General features: G+C 42.7%; 1 protein-coding gene across 2 annotated transcripts in view; it reads right to left on the reverse strand.

Moving 5' to 3' along the window:
* The window catches only part of CTNNA2 (catenin alpha 2), a 2,350,558-nt gene that overhangs the window by 1,776,804 nt on the left and 552,826 nt on the right, over positions 1-20,928 (reverse strand). For both annotated transcript variants that reach the window (XM_029593361.1, XM_029593351.1), the window contains exon 4: positions 12,575-12,741. In XM_029593361.1, coding sequence (XP_029449221.1) covers positions 12,575-12,741 — 167 coding nt within the window. The remainder of the gene's footprint in view (positions 1-12,574; positions 12,742-20,928) is intronic.

Raw genomic sequence — 20,928 nt, forward strand, 5'->3', positions numbered from 1 at the left:
TGGATTGAAAAACCGATAAAACAATTGCACTTTCCCCGCATTTTTGTAAAAAATCATTTTTTGGCTTAGTGCACACTAATAAAAAATGTTAGTTTTTATTAGTTTTTGTTAGTGCTCACTAAGGGAAGTTAGTACGCACTAAGCCGAAAAAACAATTTTTCATGAAAAAAAAAATGCCGATCCGCGGGAATATGAGATTTTCCCACGGCCACATGAACCCGAAAGCGGAAATGATCAGGCATCCGATGCACATCTCTAATATTTACAAAGCTGCAATAATGTGTTTGAATGTAATAAACATCATTTATCACATGGCCAAAATATCTTGTGATGCACAAAATCCATCATTATAGCAAATGTCCATGCATTATTTTGTTGTCCCCTAAGTCATGTGCATCGGGGATATGCAAATGAGCTACATCACATGCAAATTTATGTAATGCAGTTTATTAGCATGCTAACTAGTAGCAGAGCTTGCAAAAAATCTTTACACACTGTACTACTAAAGAAAAATTAACTGCACCTCAAGAAGACTAGATAACTCCCCAAGAAAACCATAAAGTTAAGAGGATGCTTCCGGGTTGTCATCTAAAAGGAGCTACAAGATCCTGTAACATGCTCCTTGCATACCTCTAAAAACGTTTCTGGAGATCCGTGAGGCAACATACATTTCCCAACCTACCCCTAATCCACATCGCACATATAAAATAATACAAATGTAGCCATGTTTAAGCCCCCATAGCCAGACTTTAGACCATCCTTTTTGCTATAAAAGTAAACCACCTTTGTAGTCCCCCTCATTTCCCTAGACCTCCCGACAGTTTATGACATAAGCCCGATAGGCAGATGCAATCCCTATGCGCTCCTGCCCTACCAATGCCAGCACCAGCTGACCTCAGATCATAAGGGAGTCCCATTTAGGCAGCACCATTTTAAAAGGTCACCTGCAGAGCAGGAATGAAAGGGAATTACTGTTGCCCTCTCACAGGGTGAGCTGTAGGGTGGGGGTCTGGGGATGTAGGGAGATTACCCTGAGGGTACGAGATGCAATTTTCAAAAGGGGTACAGGGTTTAAAGGCCAGGGGAAGGGCTTAAAACATGGCTACTTTAAAAAATGATTCATGCAACAGTTGGGGATGGGGACAGATCAGGGATTTTGTTAGAGGCAACATGGGGGATCATCTTAGATATCCTTGGGGCTCTGATGACCATGGGATGGGGACCACCACTGCTTGTTGCCACGTATATGCAAAAACTTCCAGGTCATAGCAGCATGAGAAAAAATTCTGTGGGGATTTATTAAACTGTGGTTCTCATGGTACTTTAACACAGCTGAATAAACAGGCCCCTAAGTTAGGTAACCCTGTGTGCAGAGATAGCCAACTTAAAGGTAGCTGTGACAACCGTGCACTGGGACTCAGTGACAACATTCTCTTTCCACCCCTATATTCCCAATCTAGCCAAGAAATCTTCATGGAACTGTCAAAACACACACACACACCCTCCAATCCTGCACTAAAGCCACATTAAAACAACAAAAACAACAACAAAACCTGTTGATCTCCACTTGGATCCAAAATAAATCTCCCCCTCAACCTGCCTATTCCCTTCATATCTCCCAAAGTCTGAACCAAAATAACCCACTCTGATCACTCCCCAAAGTCTCAATCCAAAATTAATCCCTACATATGCTATCAATCTCCTCTTCCAGGGCTGGCTTTTTGGGTGTTTGGCCAATCAGACTGCCATGCTTAAGGGGGGTGTTGCTGATCCTCGTTCCTCAACCCTTTCATAAGATTCCTACAAGCAGGAAACTTAGGAACACTGTATAGAGGAAATAAGGCTTCTGTCTCTGGTGGTAAACGAAGGATCAGCCTGCAAGGAAGAGGAGGAAGAGAAGGAAGGGAGGCAAAAAAAGGAGGAGGTTGCTTCTGGACAAGAAAGGAAAGAGAAAGAGAGAGATTGAGAAGAGGGTACTAGAGGGGGAGAGTGAGGGGGGGAATGCCGGGCACTGTGGGCAGGGAGGAAGAGAGCAGGGCAAAGATGCAGGAAAGAAAGTGAAGGAAATATGTGTAGGAGTGGAGAGGGAGAGCTGGGTAACTGTGCAGGAGCTATTGCCGTTTCTGAAGGAGGGATTGCTGTGCCAAAGTTGCCACTAAGGGGGATGCTGCCAATTTCAGTTTTGTCACAGGGTGCCAGTTAGCCTAGAGCAAGACCCACCCACCCCTGATTCCCTAATACCACAGGCTGATGATCCCTCTTTCACTGCCCAAAGCTTCCATACCATAAACCAAACTCTCCCTGACACTCCCCCCACCCCATACAAATCATTTACCCTTCATTGGTCTGATTCCTAAAGCCATCAGGAGGCAGGAGATTAGGTTACTTTTGCTCTGGCCATACCAAATTCAAAATGGCACTTGCTGGCCTGATGCAGCACTATGCTCCATCTCTGGATGGGATTTGGGGATTTTGGATCTGAGCTTGGGATGAGTGGAGGGGATATGCAACTCTAGGTGTAATTTATTTGGAATTGGGAATCCAAGGGCATGGAGAAAGTGGTGAAGGGAAGGAGATTCACAGCTCCAGGGGCAAAATTAATTTTGCAGATGATTGATTTCTAGGGTATGTAGGGAAAGGTTTTAGTAAGCCATTCGGCAGTGACAAAATTAGCTATAAGCTAGCCGGTTATTGAGTTAGATGAATTTTGAGCCAGTACCTAGCTAGCTTAAGAAGCTATAGCTAGCTAGCCATCTTGGTTGCTCAGCAGATTTTTTAAATTGCTGCATAGTGTATAAATGACATCCAACTTTACCATTATACTCAAGTCACTTAATTACTTCAATTTATAATACACGGGGAACAGGGATGTGGGAGTAGTCAGATAGTGTCCCTATAGAAATGAACATAAAGTACACATGCTAAAAACGCCTACAAACTTTGCACCTAATATTGTATATGAGCATCCTAAATGGCTAAAATAACATGCATTCTTTTGGAAATGTCACGGATATGTGCAATATCCCCCTCCCCCGACACCCCTGTCCCCAGGAATACGTCCTTACCTCTTAGTTAAAATTGCATGCTCAACGAAAGACTATGTGTACTTTTACCTGAACTGAGGAAAGCAATTTTTGGACAGGGCAATCAGGGATCGTCATTTTCAAACTGGCACTCAGGCGCACATTGGCACCTGTGAGTTGGGTCATCCAGGGACGAGACTGTTTTATAACTTGTGCATTTATATGCGCGCATGTTATAAAACAGCCTGGCTATGCGCATGTGTGCCTAATTGAAAGTGAGCACACGCATTGGTGCGCAAATCCTGCTTCTGCTATGTAAATAGTGAGATTTTAAAAGGGATGTGGACCCATGTCATTTCCAGTTTCACCACTTCTTCCATTACTTCACCCAGGTAAGAGCTAAGCCCTCCAAATCTCCCCCCTAGTTTAATAACCTTCACTCCCACCCCAGTTATATATGGCTAGTTTTCTTTTCTTTAAAACTTATACCTCCTCCATTGCAGAAGTAAACTTTTGTGGCACTAGACCTGGGCGTGAGCGCAGGTGCGTAATTATTTGCACGCACATCTTATGGACGCGGCCCAGAAAGTCCATGTCCCGACCAGACTCCTCCCTGACAAGGCCCCTTTTTGAATTGGAGCGAGATATGCGTGCAGTGGGAGATTCACGTGTATCTGAGCGGTTTATTAAATACAGTGGGTGAGCGGAACCTGACTTATTCAGACATCCCCTAATCGATGCTTTTAAAATTCACCTTTAAACCTGCTAATCTATTTCAGTGTGGCTAAAACTGTTCTGAAAATTGACTTCCCATGCACTCTTACCCTTGCATAGTCTTTTTTTAATACAGATTTGTTTGTAGTGCATAAAAGGTGTCTGCTCTTATGTTAACAAAAGTGTGATTTTTAGCACACTGTTTGTTGCTGTACATTGCACTAAACACTTTTATACCATCTATTAGAATAAATGTGAGAGAGTGAACTCACTGGCATGAATGAAAGCCATTTACGCCAATCTGTCTTTACATTTTAGGTAATATTACAAAATCAATGGCTGTAAGAAAAACACATTTTAGACACAGCCAAAAATATGCTTGGCAAGTTTAATGAAGCCTAACCGCATTTTAACATTCAATAATAGAAGGTGTCTGAAATGATGTTCCATAAATGGTTATCCACTGCTAGACATACAAATTAGTTTTAGTGAACCAGTTTCCCGCAAGTGCCCTGCTACTGTTCTTTCCTTGCTCTGTCTCTGCAGAAAGCAATAAGTACTGACATCGCAGGAGAAAACAACTCTCAGACTAGTAGGAGTCCGCTACAGGGGGGCAATTTTAAAACTGCCAGCATTGCTGCAAACGCAGTTACCCACGGCTTTTACATCCGTTTTGCAAGTGAAAAATCTGTGCATACTTTTATTTTGAAAATCAACCCAGGAAAACGATCCGTGCACTTTTACGCACGCTCATTCTGGGGAAAAATCTGTATGTGCTTCAGAAAATACCAAAGAATGTGCATACATACAAGCCTCTCCCCGACTCCATCCCTGAGAATGCCGCTTCTCACTGAGCTTAAAGTTCAGCAACCAAATAAGGATGGAGAAGGGGAAAAATAAAGAGAAAGAATGACCACTTTGGGGGTCATTTTCCAAAGGAGGTATACGCAAAACATGATTTTGCATGGACTTTTATGTGCACAGTACGTAGCGTTCAGGGGGACGGAGTTGGAGGTAGGGAACTGATTCACGCGCATACTTTTGTTTTTCCAAAATTATGTGTGTGAATCCATACAAACAGAATTACGCCTGCTCTTGAGCAGGTGCAACATTGTGCATGTATGCCGCAGGGGGTTACATAGACATTCACAATTTGGCAAAGTAGATTTATGCATATATGTCTGCTTTGAAAATTCTGGCCAAGGTCTGGGGCAAAATGTATCTGCAGACAAAAATTACGTTTTGTGAAGGCCATTTTCAAAGGCATTTCAGGGTAAAGCAGTGCTTTGCTTACAGACATGGCCTGTTATGTAAGCGCCCATCTAATATGCACGTGAACTTAAACGATTATAGCCTGCATACATGAAACTTTACTTGTCATAAGCAGAGGCATTCCTGGGGCACTGATGGAGAGAGCTTTGCATTTCCTGTAGATGCATACTTTTCCATTTTTTCAAAATTTAACCCATACATTTTTCCAGGTGAAAACCTGTGCACAAATTAACAGGTGTAATTGTATGCAAGTAGTTTTTGTGGGATCATTTTCAAAGGGAAAGGATGCATATACTTTCTCATTGAATATTGGTGTAATTTATGTGCTTTTTTAATTTTAAATTTCCCCTATTAGCCTTAACTATGACACCTTGTCATGCCTCTATTTTTGACTAAGCTTTTTTATTTTTTAGGTGACTTTATGTGAAACAAAGTTAAACCATTGTCAAAAATTCATTATCATAAAGAAGCAAGTAACAAACGAAGCACAACTCAACTGTAGTTCTCACCGTTTACCACAAGAGAGCATCACTCTGCAACAATTCTATTAAAACTCCTATAATAAACTTCATGTCATATAAGTAAAGTAGCACTGACCTAATGCAAAGGTTAAGTGGACTACATTATTCTGAACAAGTAACAGCTCGCAGAATTTCAGAGCCAGACCCTAAACCTTTGTCTGTTATGCTCTAGTATATTAATCCACATAACAACAAAATGGTCCCGCATTGAATGGAATTTAACAAAAGGTTGAACAGAACATTATATTGCATATACACAGTAATATGTACATGTTTCTATACAGAAGCCTTCACACATTTTGAAAATAAAAGGTGTAAAGCTTTCTGTGGTTCCAGTAGACAGGCCTGGTACAATCAGGTATGCATACCGTGCATTTGCACAGGGCGGCACACCCGGGGGTGGCGTCAAGCCGGCAGCAGCAGGAGAGACTGTGGGGCTGCTGGCAGCCAAAAAAGCAGAGAAGCTGCAAACTGCCAGCGCTCAAGCTGCTGTCAGCCATTGGAGAGATCTGTTTTCTGGTTGTATGTGCATGTGCACCCATGTACAGCTTCCAATCCACCCCCCCCCCCAACAGGAAGGTCCAGTGGTCTGGCCCGAAGACATCATGAGGCCCGCGGGGGCTCGAAGACATCAGAAGGAACAAGGCTGTGGTGGAACTCATCCCACCACAGCCCGAAGACAACATGAGACCATGTGTGTATGTGTGTGAGTGACTGAGAGCATGTGTCTGTCAGAACCTTTTTGTACATGTGTGTGTCTGAGAGCCTGTGTGTTTGTGCATGTGTGTGTGTCTGTGTGAGACCCTATGTGCCTGTGTGAGAGCCTGTGTGTATGTTTGTGTGCCTGTGAGAGCCCATGTGTCACATATACGTTCTCACAAGCACACACACTCACATAATGAATCTGGTGAGGGAGAGAGAGCCTGTGTATGTTAGAGAGAGGAAGTGTGTGAGAGAATGCATGTGTTATTGTGCATGTGAGGGAGAGAGAAGATCAAATTTGGGTGTCCCTACCTCCCCCAATCAGCAACAAGCTCAGGGTGACAGGAAATCAGAAGATAGTAGGGATGTGCATCGGGTGCCCGATCGGTTGTGCTTTCGGGTTCGTGTGGCTGTGGGAAAATCTTGTTTTCCCGCGGAATAGCATTTTTTTTTAAATAAAAAATCATTTTTTGGCTAAGTGCGCGCTAATGGGAGTTAGCGCGCACTAACAAAAAATAACAAAAGTAACAAAAAATAACAAAAATAAATGGTTTTTTGTTAGTGCACACTAACTCAAAAAATGATTTTCATGAAAATTCGGGGGAAAAAGTGTTCGTTTCACGATTTACCCGATATATAACAAATTAAGAAAAATTGTACGATATTTCAATTCATTATAAAAACGATTCACATCCCTAGAAGATAGGTATGGAGAGCAGGATATTTTTTAAATCCTTATTAGTTTTAATTATTGTGTGTAATCTGATGATTCTGCTGTTTCAAAATATTACATTTTTGGGGGGAATAGAGCATTTTTTAATCATTAGGTTTTTTATTCATCAGATATTTTGAAATATATTCTTGGTGTTTGGGAAATTTTATATATTCTATTCATCAACTATTTGAAATATTTATTCGTTTTATGAATGTGATTTTACTATTATAATTGTTTTATATTTCTTGATTTTATTATTTAATGTTTTTATGAAGAATGGTAATGTTTCTGTTTTTCCATTCTTGCTCTGCATGTAGTGGCTGGCTTGTTGTGGGTTCCAGTTCAGTTCTTCTCAGCATGTTTCTGTTTATACTTTCTGATCTCTTTATTCTGTATTTGGTCAGGGTCTGTCTGTGTTCTCCATATGTGACCGAGGTGAGGTATTTTGCTGGCATGTAATTTCTGTGCAGGGATATATAGCAGCCTGGTTTTATTGGTGTTCTAGGGCCTGGTGTAGTAGGTGAACTGTTCCTTTTCATAGATAAGGCTGTTACGGCTGTTTTAGTATGGGAGGTTTGCTATATTGTAAAGGTAATTCTGTTTGTTCATGGCTTTCTGAGGGCCAAGCTCACTCCCAACACACATTACAAAAAGTCTAATTCCATAGGAGTTCCAAGTATCATTTTTGCAGAGTTTTCTGGTTGGCACCACAGGACTGCATGTTAATATAATATACATGTTGTAAGGGTTATTTTTGCCTCATCAGACTGTACGTTTGAATGTTCTTTTTCATGTAAAAATTATTATACATGCATAATTTAATTGTGTGTAGGGATGTGAATCGTTTTCCATATCGTCTTAACGATAGAAATCGTGTGGCAGGGCAAGAAAATCGTCTTAGGCACGATTTTTTAGTTAAAAAATCGTTAAAAATCTTTTTTTCCGATTAGTGCGCACTAACTCGAGTTAGTGCGCACTAACGGGAGTTAGTGCGCACTAACTGGGAGTTAGTGCGCACTAACTGAAAACGATACAATTTGACACTTTTCAGGTCAGTTAAGGTCAGTTTAGGAATGAATATGTATTCCTATTGGCTGCCCTCTTATTTATTCATGTTACCAAGTTTCCTACTGACAGTATATGGGGGATGGGAAATGGAAACAGTTGGTAGCTTGACAAAACAAGTAATGTGATCAGTCAATGTGACTAGAACTTGTGCCCTAACCCTGATACCAGGGGTATTGTGATCTTCCTGCACACAGTGCCCTATCCCTATTAATACCAGGAGTGTTGTGATCTTCCTGCACACAGTGCCCTATCCCTAATACCAGGGGTGTTGTGATCTTCCTGCACACAGTGCCCTATTCCTGATACTGGGGGTGTTGTGATCTTCCTGCACACAGTGCCCTATTCCTGATACCGGGGGTGTTGTGATCTTCTTGCACACATCCCGATATCAGGGATAGGGCACTGCATGCAGGAAGATCACAACACTCCTGGTATTAATAGGGATAGGGCACTGCATGCAGGAAGATCACAACACTCCTGGTATTAATAGGGATAGGGCACTGCATGCAGGAAGATCACAACACCCCTGGTATCAGGGATAGGGCACTGTGTGCAGGAAGATCACAATACCCCGGAGGAGTGAGGGTCAGGCAGCTCCCCCCTGTCTGTGAAGCCAGCCTCTCACTAGTAATGCAGGGAGGGAGCTGTCTCAGACTTCACCATCCTCCCCCCCCCCTTACCCACACACCATTCACTAGCTGGGACATGGGAGAAGTCAGGAGTGAGGGTCAGGCAGCTCCCCCCTGTCTGTGAAGCCAGCCTCTCACTAGTAATGCAGGGAGGGAGCTGTCTCAGACTTCACCATCCACCCCCCCCCCCTCACCCACACACCATTCACTAGCTGGGACATGGGGGAAGTCAGGAGTGAGGGACAGGCAGCTCCCCCCTGTCTGTGAAGCCAGCCTCTCACTAGTAATGCAGGGAGGGAGCTGTCTCAGACTTCACCATCCTCCCCCCCCCCCTCACCCACACACCATTCACTAGCTGGGACATGGGGGAAGTCAGGAGTGAGGGTCAGGCAGCTCCCCCCTGTCTGTGAAGCCAGCCTCTCACTAGTAATGCAGGGAGGGAGCTGTCTCAGACTTCACCATCCTCACCCCCCCCCCCCCCCTCACCCACACACCATTCACTAGCTGGGACATGGGGGAAGTCAGGAGTGAGGGTCAGGCAGCTCTCCCCTGTCTGTGAAGCCAGCCTCTCACTAGTAATGCAGGGAGGGAGCTGTCTCAGACTGGTATCAGGGTTAGGGCACTGTGTGCAGGAAGATCACAACACTCCTGGTATTAATAGGGATAGGGCACTGTAAGAGATGACTGTAGTAGATTGAATAAAGATCTGATGTTTCTGCTCTCCTCACACCAAACAAAAACAACACACAAGCAGAGAAGCCCTTCTTACAAAGCTGAGCTAGTGAGTTAAGTAGGAGGAAAAGTAAACATACTGGTGCCAGTGTGGCTACTTAAAAAATACACTTACCAACAGTCAATTACATATATTTGAACTGTGTACAGTTCCAGCCAGGACCACCTTTCTAAAATGCACAGTGATTGGCAAATTCAACATGCACTAGCATTTCAGGTGCCTGCTAACAAAAATAATAAACAAACAAGTTCTAGTCACGTGAGTGCTGATTATTACATTACTTTTTTTGTCAAGCTTCCAACTGTTTCCATTTCACATCCCCCCAACCATATTGGTAACATCAATAGATAAGAGCACAGCCAGCCAATAGGAATACATACATACATATTCATTCCTAAGTGACCTTTACTGACCTGGGAAGTGTGAACACTTTGTTTCATTTTCTGTTGGTGTTCGTTAGTTTCCAGTTCCATTTCCCATCCCCCCAACCATCACCTCAGTGGTAACCTTGGTAACATCAATAGATAAGAGGGCAGCCAGCCAATAGGAACACATATTCATTCCTAACTGACCTTCAGTGACCTGGGAAGTGTTTATTTGTATCATTTTCAGTTAGTGCGCACTAACGGGGAGTTAGTGCGCACTAACTCGAGTTAGTGCGCACTAACACGATTTAATGATTTTTAACGATAAATCGTTAGAATTTCTATTGTATCATGTTCTATAACGATTTAAGACGATATAAACATTATCGGACGATAATTTTAATCGTTGAAAAACGATTCACATCCCTAATTGTGTGTGTCTGTAAAGGATGTGGGAGGTGTGGGGTGGTGTGTGTGCAAGGCTATAAGGTTTGCCTGGGGTACCTAATACCCTTCCCAATCCATGGGTTCTGGGGGTGAAGGGGCGTGTCAGTTTTAAAAAATATAGATTGCAGGATGGAGCTGGGCTTTATTTGATGGGCCCGGGACAGATACTGAATGAATCGAGGGGGCAGCACAGTAATTTTTCTCACAGGGCAGCAAAAAAGCTAGCACCGGTCCTGCCAGTGAAGAATCATGGGGAAAGGAAAAAAGACTGGGGTGACAAGGATAGGCAGAGACTGGCTAAAAGAAAGTATACTTCAAGGCCTGGGAAAATAGAAAACATCAGGAGGAGTTGGGGGCAAGGAATAAAAAGGAGGGAATTCCACTTTATATAAGTAGGATTTCTATTAGGATTGTGCAGAATCAAAAACATTCATTTTGGTTCGTTCATTCATTTTATAGGTCACTGTTATTTATTTGGTTCAAATAAAAATATATAATTTATTTGTTTTATTTTTTCATTGGTTTGCTGTTATAGTCGGGGGGAAGCAAAGAAGTCTTATTTTGGGCTCCCAAATTGGGATTTTCTAATCATTTATATTGAAACTGGAGGGCGGACATCATCAGAAGGGTGAAGGCATGCCTAGGTCAACATCACATTGAAAGTGGCATGAAGCACGCAAGGATCCCCAATGGGTCAAAACAGTATCAGCAGTGGCAGCATCAGAGGAGCAAAGCAGAAACAAGACTGGCCAGATTATATCAAGGCTGCAAAAGTGGGCAAAGGGCAACTGTTAGGGATGTGCAGACCAAAAGTTTAAGTTCATAAGTCCATAAGTCGAAAGGGGGTCCCATTTGCGGTCAATATGGACATATGGAGAATTCCATAAGTTGAGTCTATGTCCATATGTGCAAATAAAAATTTAAACCCCTCACCCGCCTTAATCCCGCCCCCCCCCCCCAAGACTTACCAAAACTCCCTGGTGGTCCAGCGGGGTCAGGACGCCATTCCTGAACTCCTTTGCAAGGTCGGCGTCACGTCGGAGTGATGCGGCGTCACGTGATTCCCCTCGGGTTCGCTCCCGGACCCCTCGTTGGGCCCAAAAGGAACTTTTGGCCAGCTTGGAGGGGCCTCCTGACCCCCCAAGCTGGCCAAAAGTGCCTTTTGGGCCCAACGAGGGGTCCGGGAGCGAACCCGAGGGGAATCACGTGACGTCGGCGTGACGTCGGAGTGACGCGGCGTCACGTGATTCCCCTCGGGTTCGCTCCCGGACCCCTCGTTGGGCCCAAAAGGCACTTTTGGCCAGCTTGGGGGGGTCAGGAGGCCCCCCCAAGCTGGCCAAAAGTGCCGTTTGGGTCCAACGAGGGGTCCGGGAGCGGAACCGCGATGGACCACGTGACATCGGCGTCACGTCGGAGTGACGCGGACGTCACGTGATTCCCTACGCGTCCGCTCCCGGACCCTCACGGAACTTTTGGCCAGCTTGGGGAGTTTTGGTAAGTCTTGGGGGGGGGGGGGATTAAGGAGGGTGAGGGGTTTAAATTTTTATTTAGATCAACAATTGCAATTTCCAATGTATTCAACATAGCTATGTTGGATAAGTTGGAAATCCGATCGTTTACGCCTCATCATTTTTTTAAGTTAAAAAAAAAAAAATAGTTGTTGTTTATACTAACACCATCAAGCTTGACACTAAATAATTTTTATAGAACATAAAAGTGCTAACTTAATCAGGAACCCCATTGTTTTATCCAAAGATGTGAAAAGCTTTTAAACTCCCTTTCTGGTATGGCCTTTTAGATATACTTACACCTGGGGATCAAAATTCCTTTTTTTTTTCAAGAAGAAATGGTGCATCAAGATTTATGGTTAAAAGAAGCAAATATTAGTATTAATATTAAATGTAGCTTTACCCTCCATTGCCTGAAGCACAAACTTACAGGCCCATTTACTATGCATTTTTCCCACAGACACAGAACAGGAGAAAGGCTTCAGTCTGTGAGCCCCCTGGGGATAGGGAAATACTGTACTTACAATACCTGAATATACTCTGCTTTGAAGTGCTGAAAAGCAGATTATAAATAAATAAATAAATACAAAATAACTACTATTCCCACAATTAGTAATGATATCCTACCACTAGGCTAAGGCTGCAAGCTCTAAGCACTGACAAGAGAACAACAGTTACTTAAATATTAGAAAAACTGTGGGTTAAGCATATTTGCCAAATTTAAATCTTTTAGGGCACAGGTTAAGATTGAATTACATGATTACTTAATAAGAAAACTCATGCCTTCCACTCTACTGCTTTTCCTATACAGCTGATTTTTAAAAGGTCTTGAAAAGAGGCAAAAGATAAGCTACTCTAGAAAATCAAATATACGTACAATTTTCAGATGAGATAGAAGCCTCATTACGTCAGCCATGTCAGCCAAGATCAGCAAGCGAGTGACAGCAGAGAGCAATGCCCGAGCAGCCCGTACCATGGTGCCACGCTTCACCGATGAACAGGGATCGTCTGCAAACTCTGAAGAGGCAATCCTCATTGTTTCACCTGAAACACAAAAGAGTGACAATACTGCTCATTCAATGATGAACAAAAAAAAAAAAATCTATGAAAAAATGAAAATACGCAAGCAAAAAATGGGTTATGTACAAGAACAACTCATTAAAATATGTTAACTTTAGAAGCACAGAATTGTAGACTCCTTCCCAAAATTATGTACCTCAGAAATAGACAGGAGGGACTGGAGATTTCAACAAAATTACAAACTGACCATATTCTGTTATCATTTGTCATCAAAATCCTATACAGTATAATTTTATTTTAAGAACTTTGATATAGTTTAATAATATGGAAGTAATTTTCAAAATGATTTGTGCATGTAAAACTGGGTTTTACACGCAGAAATGGACTTTGAAAATTGCTTTTGCATGGTCTGTAGGGTGGAATTTTCAAAAGGTTTTATACACATAAATGGGCTTTTGAAAATTTCTACAATATATGCTACTTTTACATGCCTAACTCCTTTGAAAATTCACTCCTATATCTTTAGACCCATGTCCCAAGCAAGCTTAGTGTGGCTTCCCAGCTATTCTTTATAAGGCAACAATGTCACCACATTGACTTTGAAGATCTGAAAAAAAATAATGAGGCATCTTATTCATCCCACATTTTGGAACAAACCAAGTCCAAAATGCTTTATTATAAGCTATTTACTTCAATCTCCTTTTAAGACTGAAAACGGGAGAAGCAAAATCAAAATCACTATACTTGATTTTCTAACTTTGCCACTATGTAACCATAGACAAGATAATTCAATTCCTTTTAATTATCTCTGGTCTTTCTTTTCAATAGGGATATGCTGTCTTTTTTAATGACTTGGAAAACACAATGAAGTGTGTAGTTTCATTTTGTGTGATTTTCCCATAGACACATAATGGGAGAAACTGCACAAAGAAACAATGAAAATTTTATTTTTATTTATTTTTTATGGTGCATTTAGCTCATACCTTTTAATTGGTAGCTCAAGGCGAGTAACATTCAGGTAAAATTTAAGGGACTAATTTAATAAGGCTTTTCTCCCATTATGTGTCTATGGGAAAAATGCTTAGTAAATGAGACCCTAAGAGGATAATTTTCAAATAGCTGTGTGTGCACCCATATACACGAGGTTATGGGGCATGCAAAAATCTACTCCTGTATTTTATAACCTGTGCAAGTATGATATGCAGATTATAAAATATGTGCCTACTTTTCAATAGAAGACATAATCCCAGACTGTCTGATTACACATAGTAGATTGTATTATTATGCATGGAAATAAGGCCACATTTACTACCAAGTTTCCAACTAGGTAACTAAAGCTTCTCTATGAAAACTAAGGATGCACATAATACACTCATGTTTACTTTCTCTTTCAATTAAAATTTCAAGGAAAAGATCTATTCATGGTATATAGAGAGCTGAAATATATATTAAGGAGGTAATATTTATGGTTGCATTTGTCTTATATAATTCTGAACAATGCAACCAGGGCATACATTTATTCTGGGCTTTTTTTTTAGGGGGTATATACTAGTACTGAATACTGGCACCTGTTTTTCCACCTGCTTGAAATTAATCTGATGTTTCCTCTACTTCCCTCCCTATATCCTCTCTTGAGTTTGGAGAAGTGACTTGTGGAAAAGAGATTGCTGCAGGGAGAAGTGGGGGAGAGAAGAGGATTGATGCTGAACCCCCCTGGGGAATGAGTGAGGGGATGCAGCCTGCCAGCTAGGAGGGTAGAGGTTAGAAACAGAGTCCGCCAGGGTGGGAGGGAGGTCAGGGAGAAAGAAAGAGGGCAAAGCATTATGAGAGGGTGGAAACAGGGCTGGCACAAGGATTTTAGGTACCCTAGGCACCTTCTGCCCTGCGCCTGCCCCTCCAGTTGCACCTCACCCTCTTCCCAGTCACGCTGAACCCTGGTCTCGGCCCCAACTCCTACCTTATTCATGGCTACCGAATCTCTACTCTTCTTTGCCACGAGCAGGATAGGCTCTGCTCACAGCCTCACATGACTGCTCTTTGGTGCCCCCAAATGGTCGGCACCATTGGTGACCACCTAGTTCACATAATAGGTCACGCCACCCTGGGTGGGAAGTGCTATGTAAGAGCTGTTCAATCCCTATCATCAATCTTTTATCTGTGTGTGTGGGAGGGAGGTCTTATGTTGGGGCTGGCGAGCCCCCTCATCATCCTTCTGTATGTGAGGGAAGTCTTATGTTGAAACTGCTGAACCCTAGTTGTTATTGTGAGGGGCTTGTGTAATGTTAGGATCCAAAGTGTTCCTGGAAGAAAAGTCCATAAACCATTATTAAGGTGGTCTTGGGAAAATCTACTACTTACCCTTGGGATAAGCAGTATGGAATAGAGATGTGAATCGGAACCGGAATCAGTTCTGATTCCGGTTCCGATTCACATCATGATTTTTTTTTCGTCCGGCCCGATCGGGTTTTTTTTTTATCGGCTGCGCCCGAGCCGATAAACAAAAAAACCCACCCCGACCTTTTAAAACTAATCCCTTAGCAACCCCCCACCAAAAAAAAAACAACCTTTTACAGGTACCTGGTGGTCCAGTGGGGGTCCCGGGAGCGATCTCCTGCTCTCGGGCCGTCGGCTGCCACTAATCAAAATGGTGCCGATGGCCCTTTGCCCTTACCATGTGACAGGGTATCCGTGCCATTGGCCGGCCCCTGTCACATGGAGGGAGCACTGGATGGCACGTGCCATTTTTAAAGATGGTGCCGGCCATCCAGTGCTCCTACCATGTGACAGGAGCCGGCCAATGGCACGGATACCCTGTCACATGGTAAGGGCAAAGGGCCATCGGCGCCATTTTGATTAGTGGCAGCCGACGGCCCGAGAGCGGGAGATCGCTCCCGGGACCCCCACTGGACCACCAGGTACCTGTAAAAAGTTTTTTTGGGGGGTCAGGAGGGTGGGGGAAACTAAGAGATTAGCTTTAAAGGGTTGGGGTGGGTTTAGGGGTTATTTTTGTGTGCCGTTTTTCCCGCCTTCCCCCAAAACGATAAGAGAACCCCACAAACAATTTTGTGGGGTTTTCCTATCGGTTTCAGGGAGCCCCGATTTCTGACAACTTTGAAATATCGTACGATATTTTCAATCATCAGAAATACGATTCAAATCCCTAGTATGGAATCAATCTAGTGGCCTTTTTGGATCCTGCTAGACCTAGACTTATGTCCTAGATTGTCTACTATTAACAAATAGGATATTGGGCTTGACTGCCCTTTGGTCTGACCCAATATAGCAAATCTTATGTTCTTAAGTTCTGAAAGGTAGGGAAAAAACTTTCTTCTTTTGGTTTAGAGATTTTAATATGTCAGCTTTGTGAATAGGAATGTGCAGCATCTCTGATGTCTTTGTATTTTGCACTGTACAGAAAGAAATGCATTTCTGATTCTGTATCTCTAGTGTCGCATGCAGAGTCTGGCTTCCTTGGGTTTTCAGTTCAGTTTCTGTCTGCATATTTCTTTTTATAATTTGTGATTACTTATTCTGTATTTGGTGAGGGTCTGTGTGATCAAGATGAGGTATTCTGCTAGTGCAGGGGTGGGCAATTCTGGTCCTCGAGGGCCGCAAACCAGTCAGGTTTTCAGGATACCCCTAATGAATATGCATAATGGAGATTTGCAAACAGCTGAGGCAGAGTGCATACAAATCTCTTTTATGCATATTCATTAGGGATATCTTGAAAATCTGACTGGTTTTGCAATACGGCCCGAGTATTGCAAAATGGCGCCGGCCGTATGGCCATATTGCCGTATTGCAAAATGGCGCCGGCCGTATGGCCGTATGGCCAGCACCATTTTGCAATACGGCAACATGATTCGAGTGCAGGAGGTCATTCCCGGACCCCCGCTGGACTTTTGGCAAGTCTTGTGGGGGTCAGGAGGCCCCCCCCAAGCTGGCCAAAAGTCCCTGGGGGTCCAGCGGGGGTCCGGGAGTGATCTCCTACGCTCGTGACGTCGGGGGACAGGAACTAAAATGGCGCCGGCGCTACCTTTGCCCTGTCATATGACAGGGCAAAGGTAGCACCGGCGCCATGTCTATCAACGCACCCGTGGCCCGAGAGTGGAAGATCACACCGGGACCCCCCCACTGGACCCCAGGTAATTTAAGACATTTGGGGGGGGGGGGGTCGGGAGGGTGGGGGATTTATTTTAAAGGGTCGGGGTCGGTTTTAGGGTTGTTTTAGTGTGCCGGTTTTCCCGCCCTCCCCCGATTTACAATTTACACGATATTTAAAAAAACAAAACTGCAACGATCCGATTCCCTCCCCCCCCAGCCAAAATCGATCGTTAAGATGATCGATCACACTATTCACATCTCTACTAACCATCTGGTACATTAAGATCTAATTTGATATTTGCTATTGTTTGATTTTGCCTTTTTTGGTGTTTGGTATCATTGTTTTGGCAATTTTCTTGGCTCTTTCTTTGTGTTTTGACAAATAAATATATACAATTTTATAACTATCCAGCTAAATAGCAAACATGTACATAAGTTACACCAATTTCCAATGCAGATTTATGCGCATAAGTCCACTTTGAATATTATCCTACCAAATTTAGCCACACACAATTATAGCTGCTATTATATGTGGAAAATGTTCAGGAAATTTATGCACTAATACTTTTGAAAATGCAAAAGTGTATGCATAAGCCCATAGCCCTCTGACTCTACCCACAGGAACATTTACTCTCAGTCTGGGTAAACTTATATGTAAACAGGCAGTATGTATGTAAGTCTACCAGTATCTCAGGCAAGCCATTTTGTCAAGGGCCATTTTTCAGATAAAACACTGTTTTATCTGCAAAAGTGCTTTAAAAATTGCTCTCCTTGAGGGTAATTTTGTAACTGACTGTATTGGTGTAAAGTCTTGTGGACTTTACACTAATTTTCTAAGTGAAATTGCGCTTGTATTTACAGTTTGAAAACTACCTAGGAAAACCACCCTCATACATTTATATCTGCTAATTTGTGTGGATGGTTTTCTGAGAAACAATACATGCATACTTTATTACTTACATGTACCTCCCCAATCCCATCCAGGGGAATGCCTCCTTTCACCATGGGTAAAACTGTGCATATATTGGCACTACACTTGTAATTTTACCTGTACGTAGTTCAGATCCCATTTCAATGGGCAAAACGCTGTTTCACATGTGGAAATGGGCACTTTGTTCACTGTGCATGCAGGTAAACGTAAACTCATGGTACCACAATACCCATATTTTTAACCACATTGTAATGGAGGTGTCCCCAGGACAAAGAGAGCTCAGGGGGAGAAAACAATACCCAGGGCTTGTTTAGATGGGTAGACACTAAATTAAAGCTACAAATAAATGTGTACGTTTTCAAACCTATGTAAGTTGCTTTGGATGGAAAAAGTATCCACAGAAGAAGGAGGCACAAATCTTTCCTTTCTTTCTGATGTAATAGGACATTGAGGGGCAGGGGACCACCTCACCTGCATCACAGTTTGGCTTGGTACGAACCAAATCATGAACTCAGATTCAAACAGGGACATTTTTGACCATGGCCTTGCTCTGGATGTTGCAACATGCCTGGTTTAAATATGGAGACAACACATTTCCAACATGTGTAATATTTATTGCAAACATTCATATATACACCTATATAGACACGTTAAAACTAAGCTAGCACACTCACCCATTCATCCAACCGAATTAAACCAACCAATGTCTATTCTAGATTTTAAATTTGAATAACATATATCATCCTTTCTAATAACAATATCCTTTTAACTGGGAATAAATATTTACCAGCACAACATTCCAATACACAGTTGTTTATGTACAAAATGTAATTATTGGCTAATAACCATTACATCCTCTGCTTTAATCACACACATTTATCCACATTCAATATATGACAAAAGATATCTTCGTTTCACCCTACTATCAGGGGCTTCCTCAGGGACTCATACTTTTCAAATGTGTGTTCATTTTCTTCCACACATCGATCACAATAATCTCATACTCCCATTAAATGCTTTGAAATCAAAAGACAAAATCCAAGTCATATGACTTTCCGTTGAGTAATTACCACAAACTTGTGCTTTCATAGCGCCATACTTTAATATGAAGGCGCCAACCTGCATACTCAGGCTTCAGCGGGTGACGGAGTGTGACGTCACTTCCGACGACACAGAAATGTTTCTTCGAGTATGCAGGTTTGCGCCTTCATATTAAAGTATGGCGCTATGAAAGCACAAGTTTGTGGTAATTATGCAACAGAGTCATATAACTTGGATTTTGTCTTTTGATTTCAAAGCATTTAATGGGAGTATGAGATTATTGTGATCGATGTGAGGAAGAAAATGAACACACATTTGAAAAGTATGAGTCCCTGAGGAAGCCCCTGATAGTAGGGTGAAACGAAGATATCTTTTGTCATATATTGAATATGGATAAATTTGTGTGATTAAAGCAGAAGATATAATGGTTATTAGCCAATAATTACATTTGAAACAACTGTGTATTGGAATGTTATGCTGGTAAATATTTATTCCCAGTTAAAAGGATATTGTTATTAGAAAGGATGATATATGTTACTCAAATTTAAAATCTCGAATGGACATTGGTTGGTTTAATTCGGTTGGATGAATGGGTGAGTGTGCTAGCTTAGTTTTAATGTGTCTATATAGGTGTATATGTGAATGTTTGCAATAAATATTACACATGTTGGAAATGTGTTGTCTCTCTATTTTTGTAGTAAAGTTTTATGACAGAGATATAGAGAGTTATATTTGAGAAGATTACCCTCCGTGTTTATTATACCGTGTTGGTTTAAATATGGGGCTTTTTCAGTCACGGTATCCTCATTGTGGAATAGTTTGCCATTAGAGGCTAATGATAAATTACTAATTACTTGATCATTTCCTTTTCCTTAAACCAGACAGATGGATTCAGGACTAGTGGGTTATGCACCTCTACCAGCAGATGAAGACGGAGCAAAGTTGATGTCACAGTATATATACTCCTGCAGTGACATCAGCCTGCCAGTATTCTCTTCAAAAGCCAACTGTGGACAAACTAGCAAAAACTTGAATAATAAATAACCATTTCAGTACTCAGACAACAGAAAACACTGAACTCAGACAAAGAAAGCATTAACACTTAGGGATGTGCAGCAGGGACAGATTCATCCCATTCAGTATTCGTCAGGACCCAAATCCATTGCAACCATTCTCGAGGGACCCCGATCCATTCATTAGTTACATATGTATTTGTTTCCCAAAAAAACCCCCATCCCAACCCTTTAAATTTAATTAACTACAACCCCCCACCCTCCTGACCCCCCTAGACTTGCCAAAAGTCACGGGTGGTCCAGCGGGGGTCCTGGAGTGATCTCCTGCACTCGGGCCGTCAGCTGCCGGTATTCAAAATGGCACCGATAGTCTTTGCCCTTACTATGTCACAGGGGCTACAGGTGCCATTGGTCGGCCCCTGTCACATGGTAGGAGCAATGGACAGCTGGCACCATCTTGTGCTCCTACCATGTGACAAGGGCCGACCAATGGCACCAGTAGCCCCTGTGACATAGTAAGTGCAAAGGATATCGGCACCATTTTGAATACTGGCAGCCAATGGCCCGAGTGCAGGATATGGCTCCAGGTCCCCCGCTGGACCACCAGGGACTTTTGCCAAGTCTTGGGGGGTCCACATGGTAGGATCACAAGATGGCACCAGCTGTCCATTGCTCCTACCATGTGACAGGGGCCGACCAATGGCACCGGTAGCCCCTGTGACATAGTAAGGGCAAAGGCTATCGGTGCCATTTTGAATACCAGCAGCCGATGACCCGAGTGCAGGAGATCGCTCCAGGACCCCTGCTGGACCACCAGGGACTTTTGGCAAGTATTGGGGGGTCAGGAGGGTGGGGGTTTATTCGTTAGTGATACATTGTATTCGTGGGGGTTCGCCATATATTACGTGACCCCCACGAATACAACAAATATGGCATATACATTGCGGATTGCCAATACATTGCAAACAAATGCACACCCCTATTAACACTAGTCTAGGGACTGGAATAACCTTTATCAGTAATCCCTGGAACAAGTAGCCACACAGGAGGACCATAACAAAATCATTCGGTAGCTGAATCCATCTGTCTGGTTTAAGGAAAAGGAAATTATCAGGTAAGTAG

The sequence above is a fragment of the Rhinatrema bivittatum genome, chromosome 1 (assembly GCF_901001135.1).
Source record: "Rhinatrema bivittatum chromosome 1, aRhiBiv1.1, whole genome shotgun sequence".
Taxonomy (NCBI): Eukaryota; Metazoa; Chordata; class Amphibia; order Gymnophiona; family Rhinatrematidae; genus Rhinatrema; species Rhinatrema bivittatum.